The sequence below is a fragment of the Oreochromis niloticus genome, linkage group LG19, assembly GCF_001858045.2.
Source record: "Oreochromis niloticus isolate F11D_XX linkage group LG19, O_niloticus_UMD_NMBU, whole genome shotgun sequence".
NCBI classification, from domain to species: domain Eukaryota; kingdom Metazoa; phylum Chordata; class Actinopteri; order Cichliformes; family Cichlidae; genus Oreochromis; species Oreochromis niloticus.
Genome location: NC_031983.2, coordinates 3,525,347 through 3,543,768, shown reverse-complemented (window position 1 = coordinate 3,543,768; position 18,422 = coordinate 3,525,347). Strand labels below are relative to the sequence as shown.

Sequence of the window (18,422 nt, the reverse complement as noted above, 5' to 3'; positions counted from 1 at the left end):
TTTTATCTGAGCTGAGCACTAAATCAGATAAAAAGTCTGAGAAATCAGAGAGAAACTCTGTGTAAGGCCCAGGTGGACGATAGATGATAACAAGTAAGACTGGTTTCTGAGTTTTACAGCTGGGGTGGACGAGGCTAAGCATCAGGCTTTCAAATGAATTAAAAGTCTGTCTTGGTCTTTCGTTAATTAATAGGCTGGTGTGAAAAATTGCTGCCACACCGCCCCCTCGGCCTGTGCTTCGAGGTTTCTGGTAGTTAGAATGACTCGGGGGTGTTGATTCATTTAAACTAACATACTCATCCTGCTGCAACCAGGTTTCTGTAAGGCAGAGTAAATCGATTTGTTGATCAATTATTAAGTCATGTACTAACAGAGACTTGGAGGAGAGAGACCTAATATTTAATAATCCACATTTCACTGTTTTACTCTTTGGTTCAGATGTGGACACTGTATTGTTCTTTCTTTGTGATTTTTTATGTTTAAGTTGTTTGTTGCTGGTTTTTGGTTTGTTTTTTGTCTTTTTGGAGGGGAGTTGAATGGATTCATTCTGGGAGGGGTCAGAATGAATCCATTCTGACCCCTCCCAATTATCTTAGGTAGTATTTCTTTGTTTCTCTTGGCTAAGATTTTACAAAGTATTTTCAAATCCTCATTAAGCAGACTTGATGGGTCTCCAGTTTTCACATTTATTGTGTGGTTCGGGAGCAGAGTGACTAATGCTCCTCTCAGGGACTGTGGTATGGTGCCCTTTTGAAAGGACTCTGTAAACATTTTTAAAATTGGAGTCAACACTTTAAACACCTTGGTATTTAACCCATACTGAGTCTTGACATTTATTTTTTTCTTATTATTTTACTTGTTTCTGGTATGTGGAGTCTCCATATTGTTTCCATGAAAACCATTAATGAAAAGTAAGGTCTGTGTAATACAGATCGAGTTTTCAGAATGAGCAGTTTAGACTTACATGTGACTTTAATGGTTTAACTGGAGACGAGGAACTTAAAACTACAAAAACTGATGGACTGTCATGGATGCTGTGCTTTTCTTTCAATTTTATTTTTCATGTTTTCTTAGAATTCACAATACAGAAAGGAAAAGTGACGTGTCATATAAGACATAACCCAATACATCCAAGAAGAAGAAATGACATCATACATCAGAGCACTCTGAAGCATTTGCTACTAACCAGTAAACTTGACCTTGTTGAGACATGATTTAGGGAGGTCACTAAACTGAACACAATACCACATCTTTGCCCATAATTGACCACATTTATTCTAACTGTTGCTGGTTAAGTAACACAGTTCTGAATCCGTTTGCAGTATCGTAGATGATGAGCACAGGTCACTGAAGTATATTTCTGCATGTTTATTCTGGATGAATGTAAGACATCAGATTCTGGGAAGTGTCAACTATATAAACATGCTTCAATATTAGCGTATTTGTTAGCAAGACAAGTTAAAAACAGGCAACTACCAGGACATTTTACAAAGCCTGTTTGTTTAGCTTCTGAGAGCATTTATATCATTTTCACGTGAAATAATATCATTAGTCGTTATCACTAAGTCACTGAATCTGAAATGATGTGTTGTATGTAATTAGACAACAATATTTCCCCTCACCTCACCATGATGTCAATCTTTCTGAATCAGACTTTCATCAACATCTAATCTCTGCTAGTATCTTTTCTATCCTGTGTAGGGAAACTTGAGTAGCGCAGCTTCCCCAGGGCCAAGTTGCAGGTTTGTAAGATCCACGCTGCTGTCGGCAGGCATTGTGCTGCTGTTGGTGCTGAGAACAACCACAGCCTTCGGGGGCAGCACTGTGTGGCTCAGCTGCAGCACCGCTGACTCCTCTGCAGCCCAGTTGAAGGCGGCGAGGTAACGCTCGTTCTGATCCCACACCCGCAGGTAAGCCAGGGAGGAGGAGGAGTTAAAAAGGAGGATGAAGTCTCCAAACAGCAGGGAACGCTCTTTACCCCGCAGCTCACTCACAGTGCTGAAAAACCTGCGACAGGTCAGGCGCTCAGCCCGCTCCTCCTGCACAGAGAGAGCACACAATCACTATGTGATATTTACTGTTATCAGTAGGCTGCTAGGTTACACTACTCCTGCTCGAACAACTACAGCCAATAACAGCAAACCTGCAGACGAGCAGAGAACGTGTTCATAATCACATCTGCTCAAAAGATGGATGTGGTCACCATGACTACCATCTGCCATTGGTTTTGGTTATGAACTGTGCAGCCACAGTCATTTGGATGCCATGTTGTTGGGTTGTTTGAGTCACAGGTTATGATATTTAGCCTGCATGATGGAGTGCTAAGTTATCATCTGATGCACATATGCACACAGATAGCATGAAACTAGAATTTCCCTTCTAGGATGGATGGAAAGAATTCCCTGGATTTAATAAGACGTGACACTGAAGTCTAAAGACACCAGCAAAGTGGTTTCTGAGATCACAGACGAGGGAGCTGAGCATCGTTTGTCCAGTTTTACTTCTGTGTGAAGCGTGGGTCAAGGCCTCCTCTTTGAATGACTAATTATACAGTAACTAAATCAAACTTACCCCCCAGTGATAAATATTAATAATCTGTCTGTTTATGCAGGCTGAATTCACATTCAAACAGGGACCAAGCTTTAGTAGGTTAAATGCACTGACAGTTATACTGTCACTACTACACCAGGACGACTGTATTACCAGCATGTGTATCACTATGGAATTTTATTCAAAACACGCTCCACCCACACAATCAGCTCAAATAACACACCTCTGCAGTATGGTACTGACGAGTTCGTCTGTTTTATCCCTATTATATATTCTGTATTTATATTTGTGTATACATGGTATATTTATGCTCATATCCTTACTGTCATTCCCCTTTATTTAGTATTTCAACTCTGTAACATGCAACTTCTGTCGATGCTGTGCTACTGGAAACTGAATTTCCCACCCAAGGGATTAATGAAGTTTCATCTAATCTAATCTTACCTGCAGAGTTCCATTCAGCTCCTCATTGGAGTCCCAAAGCATCTTGGGAAACTTGGTGTCCTTCCGTGGAAATAATAAAATCTTAATATCACAACAAATACAAGTAATAGTGCAATATGTATTCATATATTCATGCTTTGTGCTCCTCTGTAACTACAATGAGGCTAAAGTAAAGAACATGAGCTTATTAAAATACTGAAGTACGTTCCTGAGAGTTTACTGTACAGATGTCCTCACCTCGTCCATCAGACCTATCTCATCTCCGTAGCTGAAGATGGGCGTCCCGGGCAATGTCAGCAGCAGTAACTGATGCAGTTTAACTAGAGCTGGGCCCACCAGTGAAGCCATGTGACCCTCGAGCCGCCCCCCCAGATTCCAGACGAGATTCATCTGACTCTGGGACGAATACAAGTGCTGGATAGAGCGAGCGAGCTCCGTGACATCCGTATCACGTGAATGAAGGACCCGGGAGATCAGGAGGTCAACACCCGTGGAAGAGAGGAGGGTGGACACATCTTCAGCAGAGGAGCGGTCTGTGACGCCAATCAAGACTCTGAAAATCACATGCGCAGAAGGTTCCCTTTACGTAATCCAGAGATTAACTGATGTTAATGCATGATTTTTAGTTTCTCAGGTAGCCCTAATAAACACAGAATAAAAATGATCTGGTCCTAAAGCAGATCTATGTAGTTCTGGACATATGGCCTCAGTAGGGTCTCCCAGGGCAAACTGATATTTGGTGGGGGACCAGAGGAAGAGTGATTCAGAAAACCCCTGTGAAGGAGAAAGCAAAGTTCACCCTGGTGGGACAAGGTTACAGTCCCAGGCAGCAACAGCAGGTCAGAATACACAGCCTCTGTCAGCCACAGGGGTAGAAAAACTGTACTGTATATAAATGTTCTGCAATATTCGAGTGTAAGAAAATCATCGAGCGTATTAACCAAAACAAAAGAGTACTTTTTTGGACCATGGGTAACTTTCACGTGCAGGTGTTTGCCACATGAAGTGTTGGGTTGTTGTATCTGCCATGTTGGAATAACAACCCAACGGCTTCATAAAGTAAAGTGACACTTGCATAGTAAACATTTTTACAAACGTCAAATGTAATCTAAGTGACAAGACACAGAAACACAGACGTGGGTAAAGCTGGTGGTTTCCTGGTGTTGCTGCCATCTCCTGCTTCTGCTTCATGAAATCTCTGATAGTACTCGGTGACATCCAGGCACACTGTTTTCCCCACCTGCTGTTGGGATGCTTGTCCGTCCTGTTCTGCACGATGGCTCGGATGTCGTTCCAAAGAGACGGCACCACTGTGGCCACGTGCTCCACCCTTGACAGCTGGATGCCATCCACGCCTTCGTTCAGCCAGAACACCAGAGCAGACTGAGGCACAAGGACACACTCATCATTTCTGTTACCCATCTGATGACTTCTTTTAATGAATAATAACTTGCACTGGATTCAGCTAAAAATGTTTTTAATGTTAATATTGGAAGCAATAATGACTTTACTGCCGCGGACTGAGATTTCTGGCACATATAGCTGAACAGCAGTCACCAGCATGTGTGTGACATCAGTGAGCACTCACCTTCAGTCTCTCTGCTACAATCATCACACTGATGTTGGAGAACCAGGGCCCGGATGAGCCCAGGTAGTTTGGAGTCAAATCCAGAACCACAAAAATACCTGCACAGGTGAGAGGAGCAAATGTACTACAGTAAGTACATGTGTACTTTGGCGTTGTTCTTCATATACTTGAGTTGATCTCTTTGAGTTTTTCAGAGCATTTTAGTGAAACAATCATTCTGGTCTGTTGTCAGCATTACTCCCACTGATATGGGACAGAACACATAAAACATCATGAGACTGCTGTTTCTGTAGAAGGCTGTCTCCCTGACCCTTTTTATGAGCAGCCTGGATGAAACCCTTAAACTGGTCCAGGTTTCCAGCCTCGGGGGAAATCTCCTCAAAGCTCAGGTTCACAGCTTCATCCGGAGGTGCTACATGGATCGGCCCGACCACCAGCCCTTTGACTTTCAGCTGAGCCAAACTGTTGACCTTTTGTTCCAGGCCTGAGGTGGAAACACATACAATGAGGAGGAGCAGTAGTTTACTGTTGTGATGTTTCTTTGTGGTGACTCTTTTATACTTTAGCAGCTGCTGACTTTGTGTTTGCCTGATTTTACATCTGACTGTGTTTAGAAAACACAGCAAACGGTCAGATAACTGAGCAGAGAGTTACAGACAGAGCATGTTGGGTGTTACACATTTATTGGAGAATGATGTAAAGATGATATTTATGTATGATCTCTATCTATATTTGGACTCACCTTTCAGGTTGTGGGTGTCGGTGAAAGCCTGGATGTTTCCAATCTGGTACAGAGGGCCATCATTCCACCAGTTGGTGTTGGGCAGATCTTTGCAGCGAGGGGCCTGCAGGATGATGAGGACGGCCCCCACCAGCATCCCCAACCAGCCGAGCCAGAACACCACCAGCAGCGCCCAGCGGGTCCTCACCCAGCTGAGAAACAGGAAAAGGCTGGATTATCAATGAGTTGAGGCTCTGCGTCCTGCAGGTACCCAAACGTGATTATCTGGACGACTGAAGTGAATCTGGAAACGCACCATGGCTATGAATGCTGAAATGTTTGTGTTTCCTTTGTGACACCTTCGACAACTTTCACGTCTTGGCCAAAAGACTCAGAACATGTAAAGGTCAAAGAGTTCAAATATGTGAAACAAATCTGCTAAAGCCCACATCTGTTGATATTGTTGCCATGTAAACTTATCAGACAGCTGCATCTGTGGGCACTGTTTCATCTCAGGGATCACATATTGGTTTTTGGGTTTTTTTTAAATCCCAACAAATTCCTCGTACTTATTTTGCTGAACATTTAACTTCCTTTTAACTTCTTCCTAAGATTTGATCAAATGTCAAGAATACTACATTTAAAGTAAAGTACTGTATAAACTACTGTGTTAAATGTTTCATATTTTCACGTTCTTACACCTCTTCTTGATTTCTCTTAACTTTATCTCCAAACCTGAGCTTTCCCTCTGCTGTCAGCCGAAGACAGAAATCTTTACGTTCTTTACACCCCGGTACTGCCTCCTGTCTTTTTGTCAATGCCACTGTCTCCAAATATTATATGACAGCTGGTCTCACTGCCGTCATCCCTGACACTATATGTATCAGAAAACAGAGGAGCATAGAGTGACACAGCATGAGTCAAACAGAAAAATCTCTGTAGTTTACTTTGCTTGCACAGAGAACCTGCACATTGTTATTACAGAAAAACTCAAATGTTGTGCACTGAACTGAGATTTTAAACCAGGATTATAATAATGGTGTTGCTATGGCAATGATATTGTGATACAACATTTTTATATTGCATAAAAATGTATAGAGGTATCATCATGTACAACAGCATCGGAGCGTACTAATTAACACAGAAGAACTAAAGAACTGTGAAAGGTGAAAAAATGAAGCATTTCTCTGATATTTATTTCCACAAACCTCGTGTCCTTTTTAGTACAATTAACTCCTTTCAGTCCACCTCCGAGTCTTTTTTGTGGTTAAGAATGCAACAATGAAACATCTTTGCTTTTGTTGCTGTCCTTGGTAGATTTGAACCTGTGTCCCTCCCTCCTCTTATTAAAACTGTAAGACAAGACAGGGACTGATTTTAACCCTCAGGAAAAATGTGTAGTCTCCAGCTGGTTGTGTTTGCTTTGGTCGCTACCATATTGCTGCGGTCACAGGGTTAATGGCAGTGATGGCATACAGACGCTGGCAGCTACCTCTCTGCACTGAATCATATCTGTTATTAATCTCTGTCTCTCTTCCTCAGCATGTCTTTATCCTGTCTTCCTTCTCTCACCCCAACCAATCACAGCAGATGGCTGTGGTTCTGGTTCTGCCGGAGGTTTCTTCCTGTTAAAAGGGAGTTTTTCCTTCCCACTATCGCCAAAGTGCTTGCTCACAGGGGGCTGCTGCACTGAGGTACAGTTTTTACTCTGTTTCTGGTTTAGTATCATGCCAACCATAGCATGTACAAAGCTCTGACTTGAACCCCACTGAAACTGACAAAGGTCGATGCTAGAAGATCATCAAATATGGAGGAGTTGAGAGATTAACCAAGGAAGGGTGGGCGACGGTCTGTGATTGCTCAGACGACATGTGCAAATGATTGCAAGATATTCAGCTGACTGTTAGCATCAGGGGAGCTAATCGTTTTCGTTTCTGTGTGCAAAGCAAAAATAATCTAAGCAGTCAAAATAAAACTAGGTTTGGAGAGTAACATACGCTCCAGTGAAGATGGCATCTTATTCAGGCTTATTTTCAAGAGACACTGCTCAACTGCATACTGCATCTATTACAACAGAAAAGCCTGCCTGCAGACCAGACTAATTCAAACATCTCATACATCACCAGATTAAAAATATGAAAACGAAGCAGTCCAGCAGTGGCCTCCTTAGTTCCCAGATGTTTATGGAGATGGGAATGGTACATTTTTGAGATGTGCAGCTATCATCAAGTATTGTGTTTTTATTTGAATGTGAGATGGGGTTCAAACGTGTTTTGGAATCTGGATTAAAAATCATGGAGTAAAAAACCGACATTACAATAAAAGCTGTTATCATGCCAAACAGTGTTGAACTGTAGGCCATCTCAGACTTGCCTTCTTGACTTCTATTAAACCACCAACGTTTACCTGCGTATCCAAACACAGAAACAGGCTCAGCAGTACTGTACGTGTCACAGGTTTACTGCATACATGAGATGCATGCTGGTGTCAGCTCATGCAGAAATAAATAAATAAAAGGAACGACAGAGCCTCGCCCTGCATGGGTGTGCACAGTGTGTCCTCCTCACCCCGGGGTGCCCGCCACCTTCATCAGCTCCTCCTTGTTCAGCCCAGTGAATTTCACCTCCTCCTCCTCGTCGGGGATCTTCAGCTTCACCAAGCCATTCTTCTCCGCCGTCGTCGGTGCCTCCTGCCCGCTGGCAGAGGGTGTGTCGGCGGTCTGGTCTCCTCCCGTCATCGGCTGCTTCTCCTGCTCCTCCTGGTCCAGATCTGCCTCGCTCACATCGGCCTCCGTGGCATCAGCATCCACCTGAGCGGGACCCGCCTCGTCCTTGTGCTCAGCATCCTTCATCTCTACATTGGTCTCCTCCGTGTTCATGTCGGCCTAGTCCCGTTACTGATGGAAGAGCTGCAGACGTGCTTCAGTCAGTCAGTCAGTCTGTGCGACGTTCACAAACAGTGGGACAGACGAACATCGAAACTAAATGGTAAATGGCCTGTATTTATATAGCGCTTTCTAGTCCCTAAGGACCCCAAAGCGCTTTACATATCCAGTCATTCACCCATTCACACACACATTCACACACTGGCGATGGCAAGCTACGTTGTAGCCACAGCCACCCTGGGGCGCACTGACAGAGGAAACTGTCCCAATTATTTGAACCAATACGTGTTTCATTGGCGTTCAACTCCCCCAGCACACAGACCATTTAAAGTGACCCTCTGTAAGCCAACTGGGTCAGCTCACAGATAGGATAGGTGAATATGGTGAATGGAGCGGCTGTAATGTAGCGCATTTCTATTATAGGCAGCTCCCGCTCAAAGCGCTTTATACAACACGACTCGTCCATGAAGAACTTTTATTCTACGCGTAGGTGCTTTCTGTCTAACAGGCAGTCTTACTGAATGTGATGCCCCAAAAGATTTAGCATTCAGACTGAAGGTGGAACCACCTGCCAATCAGCAGATGACCTGCTCTGATGACAACCACTCTGAAACTACAGCATAAACAAAATATGTTCAAAATACAAAACAAACAAAAATATAAACATCAGTTTTGGTTTTTAGGATCATTTTCTTGTTTTCGTTTCCAGAAAATGATTTCTGTAGTCTGGTTTCTCCTACCAATGCTTGAACAGATTTCCGAGCGCACCTGAATGTAACATCAAATAGGATTGGGCCAGTTTTACATACGTCAGTTGTAGAAATTGGTAAATAAATAAATAAATAAATAGGAGAGCTGCGTGAAGTTGCAGCTTGCAGTGTTGTGTTGCTTGAAAGCATCTCTCTGTGGCCTGATGGTGACAGCTGAAAGGACTGACTGCATCACATCGCTCTCCTTTTTTGTTTTATTAAATGTATTTATTTTTTGGATTACTAGTGCAAATTTGCTATACATCTTTTTTCCCCTGTCACTGAAACAATCAGAATTATTGTCTGAAGGCCGAAAAAAGACCAGAACAGATTTGTTTTCCCAAGCAGACTATTACAGGTTTTGCTATACTGGTCCACTTGACTGTCATATTTTATTATTATTATTGTAAATGTATGAATTTATTCAGTTTCTCATTTTGAGGTATTACAATCAGAACCCGACAGGACCAGGGGACAGGAAAGAAAGAAAGAGAGGTTGGGAAGTTAACAGAAGGAGGGGGAAGAAAACCAGAGGAGGAGAAGGACAGAGAGAGGAAAGACACTGAAACTCTGATCAGCTGCTGAGAAAAAGCATCAGTAACACATCCGTCTCCACTTTTACTTAAGTAAAGAAGTTGAATCAGTACTTTAGCTTTCACCAGTGTATTTTTAAACAATAGTGTGTATACGTCTACTTAAGTACAGGATGTAAATGGCCTGTATTATTATAGCGCTTTCACTTAGTCCGTAAGGACCCCAAAGCGCTTTACACTACATTCAGTCATTCACCCATTCACACACTAGCAAGCTACATTGTAGCCACATCTGTCCTGGGGCGCACCAATGGGGCGCACTGACAGAGCGGGGTGTCTGACCACCACCAGTAGGCAAACATGGGGTTAGGATCTTGCCCAAGGATATTTGGCATGCAGCTAGGATTGAACGACCGACCTTCTGACTAGCGGCTGACCTGCTAGAGCCACCTACATGTCAGTATGCCAGTATGTGTGCCTGGATATGTCCTCCAAAGTGTCCACTAAACAAATATGTTGGGATGATTTCTTGTGTTTGCAGAATATCTCTAGAATTAGAAACATGCTGTCTCAGAGTGACGCTGAAAAACTAGTTCCTGGGTTTATTTCTCCTAGGCTGGACTACTGTCATTCATCATCATCACCTTGTGCTTATGCCAAATGCTGCAGCAGGAGTGCTGACAGGCACTGCTGGACTGACATGTTCTCAGGCTGCTGCTTGGGACAGGTCAGGGGAAACACTGACCTCCAGCACTGACCTCCAGCAGTGCCCAGCGGGACTAGAAGAAGCTCGTTCATACGCACTAACGGGTTTTACGGCCTCATTTAAGTTTTATTTAAGCCGGTTTTACGCCACTCCATCCGGCTCTGTTAGCCTTCCAGACAATGACTGCATAGCGTGATAGGCGGCGGTAGTGCAGCGTGAACGCGTGCAGACTGCCATTAAACCCAGAGAAGAAGAAGCTTTGCGTTTCTCAGCGGCGTGCAGCGCCTGTAACAGCTTCCTGCGTGTTTTCCAGCGTGAACATGAACGTGGCTGAAGCTAAATCAGAGCTGAAGCGGCTGCTGAGCAGACTGAGGCCGGCTGAACTCACGCAGCTGCTGGGCTGGATGAAGAACTCGGGTAAACACACTGCACGTGTGGCGTGGGCTTCGTGGGTTACGGCTTCAGCGGGGGACTTCTCACAGTGTCGTCACCATGTCGCGCTGTTTCCACAGTCACGCACACTTCAGGAGTAATACACAGTGGGACGCTTCGGGGGTTTTACGAGTTTGTTACATCTTCCGTTCATGCTGACAGAGCAGCCCACAGACTGACAGCATACTACCACTGCTGAGCCGTCATTTCCCCTTTACTCACGAGTGTGTGTGTGTGAATGCCTTCTTGCAGATGAGCTGGAGGACGAGCTGCTGGGAGATAACGGGAGGGTGCTGCTGCAGAGTATTGCAGAGGACCTGAGGGCAAATGTGCCCCCTGATGCTATGCTGCCCTCTGAGACCGCTGCCTACAGTAAGGTACTGTGTCTGAATACTGAGCAGGTACTACAGAGGACTGTACACTGCTGATCAGTGCTCCTGCATCACATTGTGATCAGAAGTTCATTATGGCCTTCATAAGTTAGTAATAAAAGTGGTATTACTACTTTATTTACTTTACAGTGATTGTAGCCACAGTCTGCCCCAGGGCAGCTGTGGCTACAACTGTAGTTTGCCTCTACCAGTGTGTGAATGTGAGAGTGAATGAATAGTGGAATTGTAAAGTGCTTTGGGTGCCTAGAAAAGCGCTATTTAAATGCAATCCATTATTATTGTTATTATTTCTAATAATCACAGCTCTGTTTGGCCTTTTAAAATTCAGTTTTCTGTGTTTTGGAGGCAAATAAGTGTTTTTTATGTTTTCTGACACAACCTCCATTAATGTTTAAGTGACTGTACTACAGAGCCACGCCCACATTGTGTTTAAAATGCCGTTTTTATTTTACTTCAAGCTTTTTCCCCAATATTTATTTGACTTAAAATAAAAAAACAAAAACACTATTAGATATTTAGTCATATTATATTTTTATATAGTTTTTTGGGGCTTACAAACATTTTCAAACGTTTCTGAAGTTTAAAAATATTGAGCCATTATATTTCAGTATTTGATTTCATGTTTGTGCGTCTGCTGCGTACGTCTGATCATGAGAGACACTCAGTGTCCTCCTTATGTGAGTGTCCATGTTGGTAGAGTGAGGCAGTGTTAGTAGAGACAGGTCTGAGCTTCATGATGTTAATGGAGAAAGGTGTGGTGATGATGAGGATGACGAGGAAGCTTTGGTACATGTTCCAGATGCAGCGGCGGTCACGGCCGACGGTTCACGTGGATAGCTTCCTGTACGACGACGAGCAGGTGGACTCCCTGTGTGAACGGGGACTCATGAGCCGCAACTACTGCCTCAGCTGTGGATCCCACAGGACTGCACCTCTGGGTGGGAGCACATCACCACTGCTCACCTTTGTTCAGGTCTACATGTTTAGCAGCTCGCTGAGCTCCATGTGTTATCCTAGCAGCTGTAGCTAGCTGGCAGACTCACATATGTGTGAAGAAGTGTTAGGGCCACATTAAGGAAAAAGTCTGAATGGTAAAAGAAGTGGAGATGACAGCTGTTTAAAGACAAACCGGCACAGTTGCTGTTCCCTCTGACATAGTGAAGTCTTACTTCAGGATCAGTTTGAATAACAAGAAAGCAAACGATTTGTCTTTTAGCTCACAAACACAGTGCGGTGCTCAGTATAAGAGCATGAACACATGGAGCAGAAAGCTGCGTCTGCTAACCCTGACAGGTAGATGCAGGGTTATGCAGCCTCGTGCCGTAGAGACGATGTTTGTTAGAACACACTAGACTTGTAGTGAAGACCGCCTAAACCCAGACCAAGACAAGACCAAGACCAGAGGGTATCGAGACAAAGACTGAGACAAAAAAGTCTTTAAACTGCAGCCAGATGCTGCCTCGTTTACGGGTTTCAGGCATATTTATGTGTTTCTGCGATGCACTCGCACAGCCCTCCTCACCGCTGTCTACTGTCTCACTCACTTACTGAGAGGACAGATGCACGCTCCACTTGACTGTCGCGTCTCTCACCCTCTCTGTTTTTCACATAATGATATTATCCTATATCCTCGCATGTGATTGGTCACAATATGGAGGGATTGGAGCACAGCTGAGCCACTGTGTGAGAGCTGAGCAGCCAAAGGAAATTGAGTGAGGAGCCGGCTCTCGCTCAGTGAGAGTCGACTCTTCTGATTCACTACAAAGCACTCTCTAAGCACGGCTCTTAGAGCTGATGCTTTTGCACATGACACATTATCGAACGTTAGGTTGTGTGTCATGGATACTGTTGACTCCAGAGGCAGAGCCAGACATTTTATACACCCGGGGCTTAGCCCCAAAGGGTAGTATGCATGTGGGGGGGGATGACTGAAAGATTTATTAGGCTGAGTTTTGTTCAAAAAAGAAGGACTTCATATAGGAAAAAATATATATCACATATGCAGGACACCTTAAACTAGTTTTTTAATTAAGCAGCAAGGCAGAAAAAAATCAGGGCTGTATAAAATGGTAAATGGCCTGTATTTGTATAGCGCTTTACTAGTCCCTAAGGACCCCAAAGCGCTTTACACAACCAGTCATCCACCCATTCACACACACATTCACACACTGGTGATGGCAAGCTACATTGTAGCCACAGCCACCCTGGGGCGCACTGACAGAGGCGAGGCTGCCGGACACTGGCGCCACCGGGCCCTCTGACCACCACCAGTAGGCAACGGGTGAAGCGTCTTGCCCAAGGACACAACGACCGAGACTGTCCGAGCTCGAATCGGCAACCTTCCAGTTACAAGGCAAACTCCCAACTCTTGAGCCACCATCGCGATAAAGACACAGGGACTAAACCCCAATTCAACCAGACCCAGAACTGATCTGGAATTAAAACAGGACTACGACAGTTCAAAATCAGGACTACTTAGGACTTAACCAAAACAGAACCAGAATCAAAACTAGATGATAGTAGCACTAAAAATCATCATAGACCTGCACTACACTTATTTTTTAATTCTACCAAAGTACACTATTTAGATTCAGAAAAGTTTATATAATTACTTAGCCTTGTTGTGCAAACAAGCCTGCATAACTTAATAAATATAGAATTTGAAAAGTAACAAATGGTATCTAATAGAGCAGGGCGATATGGCCAAAAATATTTATCACGATATTTATTTGAAAATTTGCGATAACGATATAACTGACGATATAATCGATGCGAGACAAAATACAACTCCACAACTTTACTAGTGCAAAAAACCCCATCCATTTATTTTCACTTAAACAAGCAGCTGTTTTTTATGTGCATTAAAGCTATATAAACATTTAATAGTGCAAATGCAAATTCCTTGCTGAAAGTTTAACCAAAAGGCATTTCCAGTAGAAATGGGCTGACATATCCTGAGCATAACCATGTATAATATCCACTGAAGTTGAAAAGAGGTGCTTTGCAACATTAAACTGCAGAGTGCCAAATAAAAAAGTCAAATACGTATTTTTCGGACCAAAAGGTGCACGGGATTATAAGGCACATTAAGCGAAACAAAGCAGTCAGATAAATCAAATTTTATTCAACTCATTCTTCTTGCTTCCTCCACTTCTGTACCATTGATTCATTAATGCTGTATTCTATCACAGCTGCTCTATTCCCATGTTGTTGCAGTATATTAATGACTAACCTGGTATTGTGGATGGATTATCTCAGTTGTTCTCCTGACTGAAGTTTGGAAAGTTTACAGCATCCTGCCATGCGACTGCATTTGTCCCTAACCATCAGGAACCTTACGTTAACTTTTATCGAGTGGAAAAGTGTTAGCCTTCATCCTCCAGCTTCACTGTTTATGTTATGCTAACATAGCTGTGTAGCTAGCGATCACGTAGCACATCATTATATACCAGCTAGCCCAACTTCAGTAACCCTACAAACGTCACTGCTGTTTAGTTTTCTGTCTTCAATTATGTTGGAAGTGATAGCAGAGCTGTACGTTTGATTTTTTTCAGAAATCTCTCAGAACATGCTATATCATGCTTAGGTAACTAGCGAAACTAGCGAGCTAACTTCCACTAACTTCCTGCTAACTTCTAACTCCGTTAAATGTAATGAATTCTGTTTTCCTGGATGCCTGGATGTTAAACATCATAGTTACACCTGGTAAAGTAGCAACGCTGATCGTTTTATTAAAGATGAAAGAATTTAGACAGTTTTTAACTCTCAGTGATGCTGCAGTGTTGGGTTGACTTTGGGACCTGAGGTGACGGAGTTTAGGACCCAGATTACTCCCAGATTTACGAGCACCTTAGTCTAACAAATATGGCAATAACGACGGCCCGCTTGCATGTTCTATAAAAGAAATGTGCTTTGTTGTGTATTCGACGGACAAACACCAAACCAATTCCACATCACTGAAGTTGCGGCATTTTTACAAACCAATTCTGGTTCATCCATTTCACTCAACAATCCGCTTTCTCCCTTCTCATTCTCCGTTGCCGCCATGCTTTTTCGGCCATGTGCGTATGAAAACAAAGGCACCGCGCATGCGCGTTTTACCCATATTCTATCGCGATATTTCATTTTCTTATCGTTGCCTAACATTGTACCGGTATTACCGTGAACGGTATAATATGGCCCAGCCCTAGTATCTAAAAAGATATACTAGGCACTAGATACATGTTCTGGTGAGTTTTGGCAAACAACGATGTGACTAACAGGTGTGTCTCACCTGCTCTTGTTCCATCTCTGTTCTGTCCTCATTCTCCATCTCCCTCTCTGTTCCTCTCTCTCTCTCTCTCTGTTCCTCTCTCTCCCTCTCTGTTCCTCTCTCTCCCTCTCTGTTCCTCTCTCTCTCTCTGTTCCTCTCTCCCTCTCTGTTCCTCTCTCCCTCTCTGTTCCTCTCTCTCTCTCTCTGTTCCTCTCTCTCTCTCTCTGTTCCTCTCTCTCTCTCTGTTCCTCTCTCTCTCTCTGTTCCTCTCTCTCTCTCTCTCTGTTCCTCTCTCTCCCTCTCTGTTCCTCTCTCTCCCTCTCTGTTCCTCTCTCCCTCTCTGTTCCTCTCTCCCTCTCTGTTCCTCTCTCTCTCTCTCTGTTCCTCTCTCTCTCTCTGTTCCTCTCTCTCCCTCTCTGTTCCTCTCTCTCTCTCTGTTCCTCTCTCTCTCTCTGTTCCTCTCTCCCTCTCTGTTCCTCTCTCCCTCTCTGTTCCTCTCTCTCTCTCTGTTCCTCTCTCTCTCTCTGTTCCTCTCTCCCTCTCTGTTCCTCTCTCTCTCTCTGTTCCTCTCTCCCTCTCTGTTCCTCTCTCTCCCTCTTTGTGCTGACAATCAAGCCAAACACCAACGTCATCAAATATACAGTTGAAACCAGATATTTACATACTCTTCAGATAAAAACAAAAACACTTTTAATTGTAAAACATCAAATCAGACTAAATGTTTATTGTTTTTTAGATTGATACATATAAAAAACATATTTGTTACATTTAAGAGTAAAGAGAGAAATTGTCTGTATTTCTTAATTGTAAATGGCACCAAATTGTATTCAAAATTGAGCCACACTTATGGAGCTCCACAATTCTTTTCCTGGTGTTTTGGTTGATATCTCTTGATTTTCCCATGTCAAAGAAACAGGCTCTGTGTTTTGGGGGTGCCTTATATGCATCCACATGTGTGCCACCAATTTACTCACATGGACTCTACTAACCAATCAGAAGCTTCTTAAGCTCAGAATGGAATCGTCTGGAGTTTTCTGTCTGTGAAGGTTCTCAGTCATCCAGGTCATCGTAGTCTAAGGAGCTCGGAAAGAAAAGCGTCTGGACTTCTTTAAGTTGCTTGAAGACGTTTCACTTCTCATCCGAGAAGCTTCTTCAGTTCTAGGGTCAAATGGTGGAGAGTCCCAGATTTAAACCCTGTGGGAGTTTCCCCCCGAAGAGGGACGAAGGACCCCCTGATGATCCTCTACCTACACATGAGCCAAGGTGTGAAAACGGGTGTGGGTCACAATCAGCCAGAGTTTCGGGTGAGCTCATTGTGAAACCTGGCCCCACCCTATCATGTGATTTCCTGAGGTCAATAGGCCCAGGATGTGAGTGGGCGTTAAGGCGTCTGGGAAAGATCTCAAAACTGGATTATAGATGGCAGACAGCCGTAAGCCACCACCTCTGTTCAAAGATGGTCACTCACAGTGGACATAGATGGCCTCTTTCACTCCTCTTTCAAACCATCTGTCCTCTCTGTCCAAAATGTGAACATTGGCATCCTTGAAAGAGTGACCTTTGTCCTTTAGATGCAGATGGACTGCTGAGTCTTGTCCCGTGGAGGTGGCTCTTCTATGTTGTGCCATGCGCTTGTGAAGTGGCTGTTTGGTCTCTCCAGTGTAGAGGTCTGGGCATTCCTCACTGCACTGTACAGCATACACCACGTTGTTCAGTCTGTGTTTTGGAGTTTTGTCTTTGGGATGAACCAGTTTGTGTCTGAGTGTGTTGCTGGGTCTGAAGTACACTGGGATGTCGTGCTTGAAGAAAACCCTCCTGAATTTTTCTGATACACCGGCTACATAGGGGATGACAATGTTGTTGCGTCTGTCTTTCTTATCCTCCCTCGCTGGTGTCTGATCTTCTTTTCTGTGCATCTTTGCTGACTTTATAAACGGCCAATTAGGATAACCGCATGTTTTCAGTGCTTCCTTTACATGTGTGTGTTCCTTCTTTTTCCCTTCAGGCTTAGAGGGAACATGTTCTGCCCGGTGGTGTAGGGTCCTTATTACTCCAAGTTTGTGTTCCAGAGGGTGATGGGAGTCAAAGAGGAGGTACTGGTCCGTGTGTGTGGGCTTCCGGTAAACTTCAGTGTTGAGGTTGCCATTCTCTTCAATGTGCACAGCGCAGTCCAGGAAAGGCAAACAGTTATCCTTTGTGTCTTCCCTGGTGAACTTGATGTTTTTATCCACGGCGTTAATGTGCGCAGTGAAGGATTCCACTTCTTGTGTCTTGATTTTGACCCAGGTGTCGTCCACATATCTGTACCAGTGGCTGGGTACTCTCCCTTTAAAAGAGCCAAGAACCTTTCTTTCCACTTCCTCCATGTAAAGGTTGGCTACAATAGGTGACACGGGGGAGCCCATGGCGCAGCCATGTTTTTGTCTGTAGAAGCCTTCGTTGTATTTGAAGTATGTTGTGGTAAGGCAGAGGTCTAACAGTGTGCAAATCTGATCGGGTGTGAAGTTGGTCCTGTCTTCCAAGGAGCTGTCTTCTTGTAGTCGTTTTCTGACAGTCTCCACTGCTTCCGTGGTGGGTATGCAAGTGAAGAGAGAGACTACATCAAAGGACACCATGGTTTCATCTGGGTCCAGGGTAAGTTTCTGGACCTTGTCTGTGAAGTCGGTGGAGTTCTTGATGGGATGTGGGGTGTTCCCCACAAGTGGTGCTAGGACGGTAGCAAGGTGTTTCGAGATGTTGTAAGTGGCTGAGTTTATGCTGCTGACAATGGGTCTGAGTGGGACACCTTCTTTGTGGATCTTAGGAAGTCCGTAAATGCAGGGTATGGCATCCCCTGGGTAAAGCCGGTGATATGTAATGCAGTCAATGATTTTGTCCCTTTCAAGGTCTTGAAGGCAAGCTATAACTTTCTTTTTGTAGCTGCTTGTGGGGTCTCGCTTTAAGGCTTCGTAGGTATTGTTGTCACTGAGGAGAGTAGTGATCTTTGTGTGGTAATCTGTTGTGTTTAGGACCACGGTGCACCTTCCCTTATTAGCTGGTAATATAGTGATGTTGTGGTCTTTGCTCAGGGAAGCGACGGCCTTCTTTTCTTGTATTGTGAGGTTAGACGGAGGGACTTTGGCACTGGAGAGGGTGGCTGAGACTTTCATCCTGATTTCTGGAGTTTTCTTA

At 44.0% G+C, this 18,422-nt stretch overlaps 2 protein-coding genes across 2 annotated transcripts in view; one reads left to right on the top strand and one right to left on the bottom strand.

Annotated features, from left to right (window-relative positions):
• Positions 1 to 1,030: 1,030 nt before the first annotated feature.
• Positions 1,031 to 8,362, bottom strand: slc3a2b (solute carrier family 3 member 2b). The gene is made up of 8 exons (XM_005463448.4): positions 7,871 to 8,362; positions 5,325 to 5,515; positions 4,893 to 5,066; positions 4,583 to 4,680; positions 4,235 to 4,377; positions 3,232 to 3,547; positions 2,995 to 3,054; positions 1,031 to 2,039 (listed from the first exon to the last, which is right to left on the bottom strand). The coding sequence occupies exons 1-8, from the start codon at positions 8,179 to 8,181 to the stop codon at positions 1,689 to 1,691; spliced, it is 1,644 nt and encodes a 547-aa protein (XP_005463505.1). The 5' UTR covers positions 8,182 to 8,362; the 3' UTR covers positions 1,031 to 1,688.
• A 2,047-nt stretch (positions 8,363 to 10,409) lies between these two features.
• Positions 10,410 to 18,422, top strand: part of zgc:109986 (uncharacterized) — a 33,627-nt gene continuing 25,614 nt past the window's right edge. The window contains exons 1-3 of the mRNA XM_013266262.3: positions 10,410 to 10,592; positions 10,860 to 10,984; positions 11,799 to 11,937. Of these exons, the coding sequence (XP_013121716.1) occupies positions 10,496 to 10,592; positions 10,860 to 10,984; positions 11,799 to 11,937 (361 nt within the window). The 5' untranslated portion in view covers positions 10,410 to 10,495. The remainder of the gene's footprint in view (positions 10,593 to 10,859; positions 10,985 to 11,798; positions 11,938 to 18,422) is intronic.

What these genes read in the sequence shown, in the direction of transcription:
- slc3a2b (XM_005463448.4), bottom strand. Translation starts at nt 8,181, where the DNA reads ATGAACACGGAGGAGACCAATGTAGAGATGAAGGATGCTGAGCACAAG. An exon ending in CGACACCCACAACCTGAAAG is followed by an intron (nt 5,067 to 5,324) that starts GTGAGTCCAAAT and finishes TTTCCACCTCAG; the next exon opens with GCCTGGAACAAAAGGTCAAC. An exon ending in TTGTAGCAGAGAGACTGAAG is followed by an intron (nt 4,378 to 4,582) that starts GTGAGTGCTCAC and finishes CTTGTGCCTCAG; the next exon opens with TCTGCTCTGGTGTTCTGGCT.